Here is a 15,381-nt window from a genome sequence, read left to right on the forward strand (position 1 = left end):
TATATATGTGCCACATCTTTTTTATTCAATCCTTTATCAAGGGACACTTTGGTTATTTCCATGTCTTGGCCACTATGAATAATGCTGCAATGAACATGATGGTTCATGTGTCTTTATGTACCAATGTTTTTGAGTTTTTAGGGTAGATACCGGTAGAGCGATTGCTGGGTCATATGGTAATTCTATTCTTAATTTGTTTCAGGAACCACCATACTTTCTTCCATAATGATTGTACTAATTTGCATTCCCACCAACAGTGAATGAGGGTTCCTTTTTCTCCAAAGCTTCTTCAACACTTATTATTATTTGTCTTGTTGATAATAGCCAATCTAACTGATGTGAGGTAGTATCTCATGGTAGTTATGATTTGCATTTCTCGAATAGCTAGTGAAGATGAGCATATTTCCATATAGCTGTTGACCTTTTGTATGTCCTCTTGGGAAAAGTGTTCAGGTCCTCTCCCCATTTTCTAATTGAATTGTTTGTTGCTGAACTTTGTGAGTTCTTTATATATTTTGGATATTAATCCCTTAACAAAGCTATTGTTTGCACATATGATCTCCCATTTAGTTGGCTGTTTGTTTTGTTGTCAGTTTCTTTTGCTGTGCAGAAGCTTTTTAGTTTGATATAGTCCCATTCCTTTAATTTTGCCTTTACTTCCCTTGCCTTAGGGTCAAATTCATGAATTGTTCTCTACGGCCAAGGTCCATGAGTTTAGTACCTATGTTTCCTTCTATGTTATTTATTGTTTCAGATCTTATGTTTGGGTCTTTGATCCATTTTGAATTAACTTTTGTGCAGGGATACAGACTAATCAAGTCTTTTCATTCTTCTGCATGTAGCTTTCCAATTTTCCCAGCACCATTTATTGAAGAGGCTTTCTTTTTTCCATTGTGTTTTCTTGGTTTCTTTGTTGAAGATGATTTATTCACATATATGTGTTTTATTTCTGGGCTCTCAATTCTGTTTTATTGGTCTGTCTGTTTTTCTGCAAATATCATGCTGTTTTGATTATCGTGGCACTATAGTATAATTTGAAGTCAGGTAGTGTAATACCTCCAGCTTCATTCTATTTCCTCCAGATTGCTTTGGCTATTCATGGTTTTTTATGGTTCTGTACAAACCTGGTGGGGGTTTTTTTTGAGTTTTTTTTATTTTTTATTATTCATTTTAGAGAGGAGAGGGAGAGACAGAGAGAGAGAGAGGAGAGATATAGAGAGAGAAGGGGGGAGGAGCTGGAAGCATCAACTCCCATATGTGCTTTGATTAGGCAAGCCCAGGGTTTCGAACCGGCGACCTCAGCATTTCCAGGTCGATGCTTTATCCACTGCGCCACCACAGGTCAGGCAACCTGATGGTTTTTTGTTTTATTTCTTTAAAAATGTCATTGAGATTTTGATGGGGATTGCATCAAATGTGTATATTGCTTTGGATAATATGGCCATTTTACATGTGTTGATTCTTCCAGTCTATGAACATGGAATGGTTTTTCATTTAATTGTGCCTTTTTAAATTTCTTTCAATAATGGTTTGTAGTTTTTAGTATATAGGTCCTTCACATCCTTTGTTAAGTTTATTTGTAGGCATTTTTGTTGTGGTGGTGGTTGTTGTTGTAATTGTAAAGGAATTGGTTGTTTTTAGTTCATTTTTCAAAGTTTCATCATTGGCGTATAGGAAAGCAATAGACTTTTGTATGTTGATTTTGTATCCTGGAACTTTACTGTATTAGTTTATTGTTTCTAATAGTTTTTTGGTGGAGTCTTTGGGGTCTTCTCTATACAGAATCAAGTCATCTGCAAAAAGTGATACCTTTACTTCTTCTTTCCCAATATTAATTCCTTTTATTTTTTTCTCTTGCCAGATTGCTCTGGCTAAAACTTCCAAAACTATGTTGAATAAGAGTGAAGAGAGTTGGCAGCCATGTTTTGTTCCTGATTTTAGAGGGAAAGTCTTCATTTTTTCACCATTTAATATAATATTAGTTAATAGTTTGTCATATATGACCTTTATTATATCGAGGTACTTTGCTTCTTTATTTTCTTTGACAGAGACAGAGTCAGAGAGAGGGACAGACAGGGACAGACCGACAGGAAAGGAGAGAGATGAAAAGCATCAATTCTTTGATGCAGCTCGTTAGTTGTTCAGTGATTGCTCTTTCACATGTGCCTTGACTGGGGGGCTACAGCAGAGCAGGTGACCCCTTCCTTTCTCAAGCCAGTGACCTTGGGCTCAAGCCAGCGACCATGGGTGTCATGTCTGTGATCCCACACTCAAGTTGGATGAGCTTGCACTCAAGCCGGCAACCTGAGGTTTTCGAACCTGGTTCCTCTACATCCCAGTCTGACGCTCCATCCACTGCACCACCACCTGGTCAGGCTATTCCACTTTTATTAAGTGTTTTAAACATAAAGGGATGTTGTATCTTATCGAATGCCATTTCTGCCTCTATTGATAAAATCATATGAGTTTTATTCTTTGTTTTGTTGATGTGGTATATATTACATTGATCAATTTCCTTATGTTGAACCATCCTTATTCTCCTGGAATGAATCCTCCTTGATCGTGATGTATTATTTTTTTAATGTATTATATTTGATTGGCTAATATTTTGTTTAGAATTTTTGTATCTGTATTCATTAGAGATATTGGTCTGTGGTTTTCTTTTTTTGTGTTGTCTTTGCCAGGTTTCAGTATGAGAGTTATGTTGTCCTCATAAAATGTGTCAGGGTATATTGCTTCATCTATTTTTTGGAAGACTTTGAGGATGGGTACCAAATCTACTTTGAATGTTTGATAGAATTCACTAGTCATCCCTTGCCATGTCGTGGTTCACTTTTCGCGGTCTCACTATATCGCGGATTTTTAAATTGTATATATCTAATTTTGTGTTGCAGGTTTTTTGCTATATTGCAAGATTTTGTGGTATATAGGCATTTTTATATATTATTTTAATTTTTGTGGTAAAATAAGCCCTTTCTAGCCTAAAAAACGAAAACAATATAAAAAATATAAAGTATGTTAATTAAAACATACTAAAAGTGCCCTGGCCGGTTGGCTCAGTGGTAGAGCGTTGGCCTGGCGTGCAGAAGTCCTGGGTTCGATTCCCGGCCAGGGCACACAGGAGAAGCGCCCATCTGCTTCTCTACCCCTCTCCTTCCTCTCTGTCTCTCTCTTCCCCTCCCGCAGCCAAGGCTCCATTGGAGCAAAGATGACCCGGGCACTGGGAATGGCTCCTTGGCCTCTACCCCAGGCGCTAGAGTGGCTCTGGTCGCAACAGAGCGACACCCTGGATGGGCAGAGCATCGCCCCCTGGTGGGCAGAGCGTCGCCCCCTGGTGGGCATGCCGGGTGGATCCCGGTCGGGTGCATGCGGGAGTCTGTCTGACTGTCTCTCCCCATTTCCAGCTTCAGGAAAAAAAAAAATACTAAAAGTATATTAAATCAAAATAACACCTTAAAATATGTATAAATAATAAAATAAATATAAGGTCGCTACTTTGCAGATTTTCACCTATCACCAGGGGTTCTGGAACCTAACCGCCACGATAGACAAGGTACCACTGTATAACCATCTGGTTTTTTACTTTTGTTTTGGGGAGGTTTTTGATTGTTGTTTCTATTTCCTCCCTGCTTATACGTCTATTTAGGTTTTGCACTTTGTGACTTAGTCTAGGAAGATTGTATGGTTCTAGGAATTTATCCATTTCCTTTAGGTTGGTGGCATATAATCTTTCATAATATTCTACTATTATCTTTTGTATATCTATGATTTCTGTGGTAACTTATCCTCTTTCATTTCAGATTTTATTTATATTTTTATATGAGTCCTTCCTCTTTTTTCTTTGTGAATCTGGCCACTGGTTTCTTTTTTTGTTTGTTTGTTTTGTTTTGTTTTGTTTTTTTGTATTTTTCTGAAGCTGGAAACGGGGAGAGACAGTCAGACAGACTCCCGCATGCGCCCGACCGGGATCCACCCGGGACGCCCACCAGGGGCGACGCTCTGCCCACCAGGGGGCGATGCTCTGCCCCTCCAGGGCGTCACTCTGCCGCGACCAGAGCCACTCTAAGCGCCTGGGGCAGAGGCCAAGGAGCCATCCCCAGCACCCGGGCCATCTTTGCTCCAATGGAGCCTTGGCTGCGGGAGGGGAAGAGAGAGACAGAGAGGAAGGAGGGGGTGAGGGTAGAGAAGCAAATGGGCGCTTCTCCTATGTGCCCTGGCCGGGAATCAAACCCGGGTCCCCCGCACGCCAGGCCGACGCTCTACCACTGAGCCAACCAGCCAGGGCCTGGCCACTGGTTTCTTAATTTTATTCATCTTTTTGAAGAACCAGCTCTTTGTTATATTAATTTTTTCTATAGTTTTTTTGTTTTCTATTTCATTTGGTTCTGCTCTAATTTTTACTATTTCCTTTCTTCTGCTGACTTTGGGTTGCATTTTTTCTTTTTTTAGTTCCTTAAGGTGTGATGTTAGGTTGTTTACTTGGGATCTCTCTTCTTTCTTGATATAAGCCTGTAATGATAGTAATAGAAACTTCCCTCTTATTACTGCTTTTGCTGCATCCCAAACATTTTAATATGTCATGTTGTCATTTTCATTTTCTGTATATATCTTTTGATCTCTGCTTTTATTTCTTCTTTGACCCAGTCATCTTTTAGAAGTATGCTGTTTAATTTCTACATTTTTGTGGGTTTCTTTAGTTCAGTTTTATAGTTGAATTCTAATTTCAAAACTTTATAATCAGAAAATATGCTTGATAATTTCAGTCTTCCTGATATTGTTAATGTTAGTTTTGTGGCCCAACATATGGTCTATCTTTGAGAATGTTCCCTGCACACTAGAGAAGAATGTACATATAATCTGATGTTTTGGGGTGAAATGTCCTATAAACGTCTATTATGTCCATTTGGTACAGAGTGTCATTTAAGGCCAATATTTCTCTATTGATTTTTCTGTTTGGATGATCTATCTAAAGCCATCAATGATGTGTTGAAATCTCTAAGTATGATTGTGTTTTTGTCTGCTTCTATTTTTGATCAGTTAGTAGATGTCATATATTTTGGTGCTCCCTGGTTCGGTGCATATATATTAAGAAGTGTTATGTCTTTTTGATACAGTGTCCTCTTTATCATTATGAAATGTCCATCTTTGTCTCTGGTAACAATTGTCTTGAAGTCAGCATTGTCAGATATGAGTATGGCTATACCTGCTTTTCTTTGGATATTATTTGCTTGGAGAATCATTTTCCAACCTTTCACTTTGAATCTACTTTTGTCCTTGCAGCTTAGATGTGTCTCTTGAAGGCAGAATATGGTTGGGTTTTGCTTTTTGATCCAGTCTACTACTCTGTGCCTCTTTATTGATGAGTTCAGTCCATTTACATTTATATTTAGGGTAATTATTGATACTTGAGGATTTCCTATAGCCATTTCATGTTTTGTTTTCTGGTAACTCTGTGTCTTGTTTGGTTCTTCTCTTTTGTGTTTCTGTCATTTGTTTTTGCTTGGTAGTATTCTATACTTTTTTACCGTTTCTTCTTTTCTAAGCTGTGTGTTTCTCTAGTGGCTTTTTCGTGGGTAGTTACCATTAGGTTAAGAAAAAAATGTACCTATGTACAAGAGTCCTTTGTCATATGTGCTTCTGCACTCCATCTTCCTCTGCTACTGCAGATCTTTATCCCCTCCCCTTTTCTTTTATTGTCACAGATTGTCCTTGTTTTTATTGTGACCTTGTTGGAGCTTTACCTTGTAGTTTTGGTTTGTTTTGTTCTTTGTTTTTGGTCAAATAACCCCTTTGAATATTTCCTGCAGTGGGTGTTTTCTGGTGATAAATTCCCTCAGCTTCTATATGTCTGCAGAAGTTTTTATTTCTCCTTCATATTTGAAGGATAACTTTGATGGATATAGTATTCTTGGCTGGTTAATTCCTCTCTTTCAGTACCTTGAATGTTTGGGTCCACTCTCTTCTGGCTTATAGAGCTTCTGCTGAGAAGTCTGATGATAACTTAATGAGCTTTCCTTTATATGCTATGTTCTTCTTTTTCATAGTTTCCTTGAGGATTCTTTGTCATTGGTTTTTGATAATTTTATTACGATGTGCCTTGGAGTAAGTCTGTTAGGGTTTTGGTAACTCAGTGTTCTGTTTGCTTCTTGAATTCGAGGCTCTGACTCTTTTCATAGGCTTCAGAAATTCTTATCACTTATTTTTTTTTTTTCTTTCTCTTTTTTACACTTATTTTTTTAATAGACTCTCCATTCCCTTCTCCTTCTCTCTCTTCTTCTTCTCATATACCCATTATTCTTATATTGCTCTTTCTGATGGATTCACAGAATTCTTATAGCACTCTCATTTTTTTAAATTTGTGATTCTCCTCTTCTGTCTGTAGCATCTGTAGTTGCCTACATTTTTTTTTTTAGTTGCCTACTTTTAATGTTACTGATTCTTTCCTCCATCTGGCTTGTTCTGTTACCTAAACTTGCTACCTCAGTCTTCAGTTCATGTATTGAGTTCTTCATCTCTGTTTTTAAAGTTTCAATCTCCTTGGTTAGGTATTTGTTTTGTTCATCAGTTTGTTTTCTGAGCTTATTAAGTTGCCTGTTGGTGTCTTCTCACATCTCGTTGAGTATTTTCAGAATTTCAATTTTGAATTCTGTATCATTTAACTCCAAGGTTTCCCTATGATTGAGATGTTTTTGTCTGGAGATTTTTTTTTTCTTTTGAATTACATCTCTGTCTTGTGTAGCCATGGTATTTGATTTCTTCTCCTTTGAAGTAATTTGAGAGTAGTTTAAGAACCCTAACAGAAGAAACAGCTAAAAAAATGAAAAATTAAGAATACAATAATAAATATAACAATTTAAAAACTGACAACAAGTAAAGAAGAATAACCACAGGAAAGAAGATCAAAAGCAAAGAAAAAAACCATGCACAGAAATATAAGAATAAAAAATATAGAAATTAAAGAAAATAAAATTCAAAAGAGAAAGAATAAGAAATAAAAGAAAAAAGTAGAAACAAAAGAACAAGTGAATTTTGGTTTTGAGAGGTTTCTTCAAGTAGGTGTCACTGTGTTTCAACTTTTAGCTCTGTGAAATTCCTGGGCTCTCCTCTACTGAGATGTTGCTGTAGCAATGATATAGGTGGGGCCACAGTCCCATTGGTTTGTGGGGCTTGTTTTGAGGACTTTGCAGCTTTGGCCTTATGGCTTTGGCTTTACAGCTTCAGCTCTCTGGCTTTACAGCTCTAGCAATGGCAATCTCAGGCTTCTGGACACTCTTTTCCACATCTCAACAGACCTGGGGACTGGATTTGGAGTACCTCTGTCCTTCAAGGGAGAGAGTGGCTCTGGAGAGTGAGCTGTGAAGTTTTTCTCTGCTACTCTTCGTACTACGAGAAGAGGGAGGCAGGATCTGGGAGGCTGGGGGGGCACACTTTAGCTTTCTCTGTCTTTGCCGGGTGCAGGCTTCAGGCAGACCATGGAAACATTGACAGGGACTCCATGCTCTGGCCACTTTGATTTATCTCCCCTTCTGCCCACATCTTACCACTCCTCCCAGCAGAAAGAGATCCAGTCACTCTGGGTTTTCTTCTCTGTACCCCTCAGACAAAAATTCAGACAGCCCGAGCTTCCCTCCTTCCCATAGTCCAGTAGAGAAAAAAAACCCAGTCACTACAGGTTTGTCTCCTCTCCAAAGCCCACCATGAATGCCTTTTATCTTCCGTTCCCTTTTTTACCCTGTCCCACCTTTAGTCCATTCAGTGCATGGATCTTTCAGGTGTGCCTGCAAGTCCAGCTGGAGTTCTTTTGCTGCGTTATAGTTGTTCAATTTGTTGAAATTTTAAGGAGAGAGAGCAGGAGTATCTCTCATGCTGTCATTACTCTGACATCATCCTCTATTTCTCCTGTTTGCACTATTTCGTAGCATATTTAAAGTGTGCAAGTAAGTCTATATAGCGCTATGTTAAAAAACAGTATATATTAAAAAATACTTTATTGCTGAAAAATACTATCTAATCCTTCATGGAGTTAAAATCTTTTTGCTAGTGGAGGGTCTTGCCTCAATGTTGATGGCTGCTGACTGAACAGAGTGTTGGTTGCTGAAAGGGATGGGGTAGCTATGGCAATTTTTTAAAATAAGAGAACAATGAAGTTTGCTGCATCAGTTGACTCTTTCTTTTACTTGAATAGTTAGAGGCCATTATAGGGTTATTAATTGGCCTAATTTCAATTTTGTTGTCTCCAGGAATAGGAATGCCCAAGGATATGGAGAGAGATAGGGGAACGACCAGTAGATGAAACATGGACCACGTTTATTGATTAAGTTCAGCATTTTATATGGGTGTGGTTCATGGTACCCTAAAACAATTACAATAGTAACATCAAAGGTCATTGATCACAGATCATCATAACAAATGTAATAGTAATGAAAAGTTGAAATACTGTTGGAATTACCAAATGTGACAGACACAAAGTGAGCAAATGCTGTTAAAAGAATGGCACTGATAGACTTGCTCAACACAGGCTTCCCACAAACCTTCAATTGTATAAAACATAGTATCTGCACAACGCAATAAAGTGCAGTAAAGTGAGGTATGTTTATATAAGGAATATATAGAAATGGTAACAATCAGTATGCTTCAGTATGGCATTAATGGGTCTATCAGTTTCCTGTTGCTGCATAACAAATTACCACAAACATAGTGGCTTAAAGCAACACCCATTTATCAGCTCACTGTTCTGAGCATCAGAAATACAATGAGGTATAGTTGGTTCTCCTGTTAGGGTCCCACGGGCTAAAATCAAGGTATCAGCCAAGCTAAATTCTCTTTTGGATGCTGTGAGGAAAAAGTCGTCCAAGGTCATTCTTGTTGACAGAATTCTGTTCCTTATGGTTGTATGACTGAGGTCCTGTTTTCTTGCTGGCTGTCAGCCAGGGGCCATGGTCAGCTTCTAGAGACTGTCTGCATTGTTTATGCCACATGGCTCCTTCCATCTTTAAAATAGCAATGATACTTGAAGTCCTTCACATGCTTCAAATCTCTGACTTGTATCCTGCAAGCAGCCAGAGAAAACTTTGTTTTTAAAAGGTTTGTGCCCGCCACTAATCTCCCTATCTTAAGGTTGACTGATTTGGAACCATAATATCTGCAAAATCCCTTCAGAGCAATACCTAGATGAGTGTTTGAATCACTGGGAGAAAATATGTGTACACAAAAGTGCTGAATATTGCAACTACTTCTTCTGGATTTTAGATTTTCTGTGTTCTGCTTTTGCCCTCCTCAGCTCTGTTGGAACAAGGCAATAAACTACGTAATGCCATGGTGGTTTCTGTGATGAAATCAAGCCCAGATACTAGCATGTTGTTGGACGAAGTTCATCTTCCTGTGAAGGAAGATTTTCTTGGAGCATCAGTACAGTAAGTTACAGGATAAACATGAACCTCAATAGTTTATTTCATGAGAGTTGCTAACATGTTTTTGTCAAGTTATGAACTAAATAATTTTGGAAGTGTTCAGCAAACAATTCTTACTGTGGTGGAAAAGAAGCCTAAGCTAAAAGTTAAGATACTCAAAATCTAGAATTAGCGTTGGCACTTACTACATCTGTAAATAGCTAAATTCTTTGCTCTCTCTGAACCAGCATGCTTATATATTAAAATGGAACTCTTCTCTCCTTCCTCTCATACAGAAATGAGATTCTAATGTAAGAAAGGGCTTTGTAAATTGTGAAGTTTTATGTATATTTAAGGTAGATAGGTCTAAGGTATGTTAAGTTTTCCCTGTTGAACCATCTTTTAGCTCACTTCTCTGCTGAAAACATACTCTTTTTATTATTTTGATTTGAGAGAGAGACTTTGATTTGTTGTCCTACCTATTTTTTTAATATTCTGTTTTTGTTTTTACAAAGACAGAGAGAGAGTCAGAGAGAGAGAGAGATAGGGACAGACAGACAGGAATGGAGAGAGATGAGAAGCATCAATCATCAGTTTTTCGTTTCGACACCTTAGTTGTTCATTGACTGCTTTCTCATATGTGCCTTGACCGTGGGCCTTCAGCAGTCCGAGGAACCCCTTGCTCGAGCCAGTGACCTTGGGTACAAGCTGGTGAGCTTTTACTCAAACCAAATGAGCCCACACTCAAGCTTGCGACCTCGGGGTTCGAACCTGGGTCTTCCCCATCCAGTCCAACTCTCTATCCACTGCGCCACTACTTGGTCAGGCTGTCCTACATATTTATGCATTTATTGGTTGATTCTTATATGTGCCCTGATCGGGGTTCAAACCCACAATCTTGGTATATCAGGATGATGTTCTAACCAACTGAGCTAGTCAGCCAGGGCTTAGGTCAGTTAATTCTGATTTAGATTTTTTTCTGTATGTAAGCCACTCAAAAGTATTTTTCCACACCTTAGAATCAAAGCCTTGTCTAAAAATCAATTTAAAGACCACAATGAAGATCACCTCCCTCCAACTGAGAATGAATTTTGGAAACATGACACAAAAGCTGATACCAGAGCTATACAGCTGCTATTGGGCAGGTAAGAGCTCTTAACTAGCTTTCTTTGTTTTAAGTTCTTCCTCCAATTCATGGTGTACATTGTTCACAGATTTATCTTCATAAAGTTGTACTTTCTTAGAAAAACTGAGACATTCTCTTGCTTACTGTGGCACACTAAGTAAAAATCATTATGCATTACCCACTAATTAAAAATCCAGTCTTTAGCCTTTTATTCTTACCCTTACCTACAGAATGATCTCTAGTCTACCTTTTCAATCTTATCTCCTAACTCTGTTTCAACACCAGTATTAGCAGGGTATAATGAAATGAGCATGGATTTTACACAGAGTTGAAATTAGATGCTGTCTCTTATTATCTATGTGGCTTGCACTGTTTGATGGGAAAAAATAAATAATAGGGTTCCAGTTGGAAAGAAAGAAGTAAAGGTATCTCTAGTGACAGATGACATGATCTGGTATGTAGAACATCCTAGAGAATAAAAAACAGAAGATTACAGGATAGCCTGATCAGGTGGTGGTGCAGTGGATAGAGCATCGGACTGGGATGTAGAGGACCCAGGTTCGAGACCCTGAGGTCACCAACTTGAGCGCTGGCTCATCTGATTTGAGCAAGGCTCACCAGCTTGAGCCCAAGGTCACTGGCTTGAGCAAGGGGTCACTCGGTCTGCTTTAGCCCCCCGGTCAAGGCACACATGAGAAATCGATCAATGAACAACTAAGGAGCTGCAACAAAGAATTGATATTTCTCATCTCTCTCCCTTCCTGTCTGTCTGTCCCTATCTGTCCCTCTCTCTGACTCTCCTGTCTCTGCCACAAAAAAAAAAAAAAAAAAAAAAAAGATTACAGGATACAAGAACAATATACAAAAATCAGTTGTATTTTTATATACTTGTGATGGATAGCCCAAAAGTGAAATTAAGAAATAATTTATTGGCCTGACCAGTGGTGGCACAGTGGATAGAACATTGACCTGGGACCAAAGGTCCCAGGTTCAAAACCCTAAGGTTTCCAGCTTGAATGTGAGGTCTCCGGCTTAAGCATTGGATCATTAAAATGATTTCATGGTTGCTGGCTTGAACCAGGGGTCACTGGTTCAGCTGGAGCCACCTGATCAAGGCACATATGAGAAGTAGTCAATGAACAACTAAAAAGTGACACAACTACAAATTAATTCTTCTCATCTCTCTCCCTTCCTATCTCTGTCTTTCTAAAAAAAAAAAAAAAGACTATTTACATTGATAAGAATAAAATACTTAAGAATAAATGTAACAAAAGTACAAAACATAAACTCTGAAAACTGCCAAACACTGTTGAAAGAAATTTAAGAGATCTAAAAATTAGGGGAGAAATCTCATGTTTATGATTCAGTGTAATCCTTGTCAGAATCATGGCTGACTTCTTTGTGGAAATTGACAGGCTGATTTCCAAAATTCCTATGAAATTGCAAGGAACCCAGAACAGTCTAAACCAGGGGTAGTCAACCTTTTTATACCTACCACCCACTTTTGTATCTCTGTTAGTAGTAAAATTTTCTAACCTCCCACCGTTTCCACAGTAATGGTGATTTATAAAGTAGGGAAGTAACTTTACCTTATAAAATTTATAAAGCAGAGTTACAGCAAGTTAAAGCATATAATAATAATTACTTACCAAGTACTTTATGTCAGATTTTCGCTAAGTGTGGCAGAATAAATCTTTATAAAACAACTTACTATAGTTAAATCTATCTTATTTATACTTTGGTTGCTCCGCTACTGCCCACCTGAAAGCTGGACCACCACCACTAGTGGGCAGCAGAGACCAGGTTGACTACCACTGGTCTAAACAATTGTGAAAAAGAAAAAAGGAGGAGGATTCTTAACTATTTCTAAACTTCCTACAAAGCAGGAGTAATCAAGGCAGTTTTATACTGGCATAAGACATAAATCAATGGAATAGTCTAAAAATAAACCCATGTGTTTATGATCAATTGATATTCAATAAAGGTTTCAAAACCATTCATTGAATAGTCTTTTCAACAAATGGTGCTGGAATAGCTGGGTAGCCATACATTAAAAAAGTGAAGTTGGCCTGACCTGTGGTGGCGCAGTGGATAAAACGTCGACCTGGAAATGCTGAGGTCGCCGGTTCGAAACCCTGGGCTTGCCTGGTCAAGGCACATATGGGAGTTGATGCTTCCAGCTCCTCCCCCCTTCTCTCTCTCTGTCTCTCCTCTCTCTCTCTCTCTCTCTCCTTCCCTCTCCTCTCTAAAATGAATAAATAAAAAATTTTTTTTTAAAAAGTGAAGTTGGACTCATACCTTAAATCATGTACAAAAATTAACTCAAAATGGATTAAATAGCTAAACAGAAGAGCTAAAACTCTAAAGCACTTAGAATAAAACATAGAGGTAGATCTTTATGGCCTTGGATTTGGGAAAGGATTCTTAGATATGGCAGTAAAAACACAAGCAACAACAACAAAAGAATAAATAAATTAGATTCATCAAAATTTTAAATGTTTCTTCTCCAAAGAATAGCAAAAAAACACCTGCAGAATGAGAGAAAATATTTATAAATCTTATATCTGATAAAAAAACTTATATCTAGTGTATATAAAGAACTCATACAATTTAAGAGACAAGTAATCCAATTAATAGTATGGGTAAAGGATCTAAATAGCTATTTCTCTAATCTGCACATGAAAAGATGTTGACGCCATTAGTTATCAGGGACATGCAAAACAGAAATCACAATAAAATAATACTTTACATCCATTAATATGAATAGGACCAAAAGTCAGATAATATGTGTTGGTGAGGATGTGAAGATTTTGGAACCCTCACGCAGTGCTGGTCGTAGTATAAAATGGTACAACCACTTTGGAAGATAGTCTGTCAGTTCATCAAACTGTTATATATAGATTTGCCATATGACCCAGCATTTCAACTCTTACAAACCCAAGAGAAGTGAAAACATAAGGCCATGCAAAAACAGGTACATAAATTTTTATAATAACATTATTGATAATAGTTAAAATGTTTACCAGCTGATAAATGAATTTTTTTAAAGTGGTATTTTCATACAGTGTGGAGTATTATTTGGCCATAAAAAGAAGTAAAGTACTGATAACATGCTGCATTATGGATGAACGTTGAAAACATCATGCTAAATGAAAGAAACCAATCACAAAAGAGTACATATTTTGAGTCCACTTATATGAAATGTACAAAATATACAAATCTATAGAGACAGAAAGTAGATTAGTTGTTTCTTAGGGCAGGGTCTGATGTATGTTAGTAAGTAGTAATAGCTAAGGGATATATAGTTTCTTTTCGAGGTGATGAAAATGCTCTAAAATTGACTGTAGTAGTAGTTATTCATATTTGTAAATATACTGAAAATGTTGAATTGCTGACTTTAAATGGGTGAATTGTGTATAATGTGAAGTATGTCTAAATAAGGCTGGCTAAAAAAACAAAGAATTTAGCATAGCTGTGGCTAGTTAGCTTGGTCAGTTAGAGTGTTGTCCCAAAATGCCAAAGTTGTGGGTTTGATCCCTAGTCAGGGCACATACAGGAAGCAACCAATGAATGTACAACCAAGCGAAACAAATGAATGCTTCTCTCTTTGTCTTCTCTCTCTCTCTCTCTCTCTCTCTCTCTCTCTTTCTCTCTCTTCCCTTCCTCTCTCTGTTTCTCTAAAAGCAATCAATTAAAAAAAAATCTAGCATAGTGAATGAAAAAGACACATCAAGGTACATAATAATGAATTTTCAAATTATCAGGTATAAAGAGACAATCTTAAAAGCTTCCAGGCCTGACCTGTGGTGGCGCAGTGGATAAAGCGTCAACCTAGAAACACTGAGGTTGCCGGTTCAAAACCCTGGGCTTGCCTGGTCAAGGCACATATGGGAGTTGATGCTTCCTGCTCCTCCCCCTTCTCTCTCTCTCTCTCTCTCTCTCTCAATCTCAATCTCTCTCTCTCTCTATCTATCTCCCCCCTCCTCTCTAAAATGAATAAATAAATAAAAATTAAAAAAAAAAAAAAAGCTTCCAGAAAGGAAAAAAAGGGAAAGAAAAAGATGATATGTACAGTATCCGAAATTGTAATGACATATTCCAGAGAGTTGACCAACATGGTCACCTAAGAGGCTTCTCAGCTCTCCTATTCCCATAGATGCACCAAATGTACAGGTACACACAAAGCAATTCCTCTGAAAGAGATCCAGAAAGTAAGTGAGCAATTTCTACACATCATACAAATGAGAAAATACCATCAAAATGGGTAGGAAAGGCTGAAACTCTATCTTGCAATAGTGCCATACAGTCAGGAGAGACTCCCCAACTCAGCTTCTTTTTGAACAAAGGGTTTGGAACTCACATGTAGTGCCCTGACTTTTAAAACTCCCACCAGAGAGAGCTGGGCTCCCAAAGTGTCTAGCTTTAAAAACTAATCTTGCAAGATTCAGAAGACTATAACAAGCAAAGAAATAAGGTTTTTAACCCTTTATTTATTGATTTTACAGAGGGTGTTGGAGCAATAGAAGTATCAGGTCATAGTTGCTTCACTTTAGTTGTTCATTGATTGCTTTTTATATGTATCTTGACCAGGCAAGACCAGGGTTTTGAACTGGCGACCTCAGCATTTCAGATCGATGCTTTATCCACTGTGCCACCACAGGCCAGGCATGTAAGCACTCATCGTGATGCCTGATAGAAATTCAGACAAGGCCACTATAAGAAAGAAAAATGACAAGCCAATATCCCTGAAGAATACAGATGTAGAAATCCTCAAGAAAATGTTAGATCAAAATTAACAATACATTAAAAGGATTATACATCATGTATATTTATTCTAGGGATTCAAGGATTGTTCAACATCTCCAA

The 15,381-nt window shown here is 37.9% G+C and overlaps 1 protein-coding gene across 5 annotated transcripts in view; it reads left to right on the top strand.

The window, feature by feature from the left end:
- The window catches only part of C2CD3 (C2 domain containing 3 centriole elongation regulator), a 158,026-nt gene that overhangs the window by 23,538 nt on the left and 119,107 nt on the right, over positions 1 to 15,381 (top strand). For 4 of the 5 annotated variants that reach the window (XM_066250210.1, XM_066250217.1, XM_066250229.1 and 1 more), the window contains 2 exons: positions 9,281 to 9,413; positions 10,409 to 10,534. In XM_066250210.1, the coding sequence (XP_066106307.1) occupies positions 9,281 to 9,413; positions 10,409 to 10,534 (259 nt within the window). The remainder of the gene's footprint in view (positions 1 to 9,280; positions 9,414 to 10,408; positions 10,535 to 15,381) is intronic. The other variant, XM_066250213.1, reaches the window with a different exon arrangement.

This window comes from Saccopteryx bilineata, chromosome 1 (genome assembly GCF_036850765.1).
Source record: "Saccopteryx bilineata isolate mSacBil1 chromosome 1, mSacBil1_pri_phased_curated, whole genome shotgun sequence".
NCBI classification, from domain to species: Eukaryota; Metazoa; Chordata; class Mammalia; order Chiroptera; family Emballonuridae; genus Saccopteryx; species Saccopteryx bilineata.